Source organism: Crocodylus porosus, unplaced genomic scaffold (genome assembly GCF_001723895.1).
Source record: "Crocodylus porosus isolate Cpor-Errol unplaced genomic scaffold, CroPor_comp1, whole genome shotgun sequence".
Classification (NCBI taxonomy): Eukaryota; Metazoa; Chordata; order Crocodylia; family Crocodylidae; genus Crocodylus; species Crocodylus porosus.
This window is the reverse complement of record NW_017728918.1, coordinates 10,973,085-10,974,165: the sequence shown is the minus strand read 5'-3', so window position 1 is coordinate 10,974,165 and position 1,081 is coordinate 10,973,085. Positions and strand designations below refer to the sequence as shown.

Here is a 1,081-nt window from a genome sequence, read left to right as displayed (position 1 = left end):
CCCCGTCTAACCCCCTGCCGCGCGTGCCGCCCCGCAGGTGGTGTCGGGGGAGTTCAGCGAGGACAGCGAGGTGTACAACTTCACGCTGCATGCGGGGGACGAGCTGACGCTGATGGGCCAGGCCGAGATCCTGTGCGCCAAGGCGGGCAAGGAGAAGTGGCGCTTCAACAGCCTGCTGCGCAAGCTGGGCCGGGCGGCGCCGGCCGCGGCCCGGGCGGCCAAGGGCAAGATGCCGTGCCTGATCTGCGTGAACCACCGCACCAACGAGAGCCTCAGCCTGCCCTTCCAGTGCAAGGGGCGGTTCAGCACGCGCAGCCCGCTGGAGCTGCAGATGCAGGAGGGCGAGCACACCATCCGCAGCATCATCGAGAAGGTGCGGCTGCCCGTCAACGTGGCCGTGCCCAGCCGCCCGCCCCGCAACCCCTACGACCTGCACGCCATGCGCGAGGGCCACTGCTACAAGCTGGTCAGCATCATCTCCAAGACCGTGGTGCTGTGCTGCATCCTGCGCCGCGAGGCCGTGGCCCCCTTCCACTTCTTGCTGCTGGCCGACATGCCCCGGTTCTTGCTGCCCGAGGCCGGCGGGGGCGACCCCCAGCTGGACAAGCTGCTGCGGGACAGCGCCGCGCTGTGCCGGGAGCGCTTCGACCCCGACGAGTACTCCAAGGCCGTGCGCGAGGCTCTGCCCGACTTCTCCGAGGAGTGCGCCAGCCCGCGGCGCCTCCGCCTCTGCCTGCAGGGCTACGGCCAGCCGGACCTCGGGCCGCCCCTGCAGCGCCTCTCGCTCTGCCTCTACGGCGGCGCCTTGCTGCACAGCCCCGACAGCCCCGAGCCCCCGGGGCCGCCCCGCTCGCTTCTCCTGTCCCGCCGCGAGCCCCCCGGCTTGGCCGACGCGCCGGACGCGGAGCGGGAGTACGTGACGCCCGACTGGGCCGAGCCCGACTTCCGGACGCCGGAGCCGCTGGAGATCCCCTACGAGGAGCTCTGGGCCAACCAGGCGCCCGAGGGCTATGCGGAGCCCGGTGCCAACCTGCCGGGGCTGGGCTGTGCCGGGCTGGGCCCGCGGGACCTCATCTCCTTC

The 1,081-nt window shown here is 72.4% G+C and overlaps 1 protein-coding gene across 1 annotated transcript in view; it reads left to right on the top strand.

Annotated features, from left to right (window-relative positions):
* Positions 1–1,081, top strand: part of GAREM2 (GRB2 associated regulator of MAPK1 subtype 2) — a 5,962-nt gene that overhangs the window by 929 nt on the left and 3,952 nt on the right. The window contains exon 2 of the mRNA XM_019538121.1: positions 38–1,078. Coding sequence (XP_019393666.1) covers positions 38–1,078 — 1,041 coding nt within the window. The remainder of the gene's footprint in view (positions 1–37; positions 1,079–1,081) is intronic.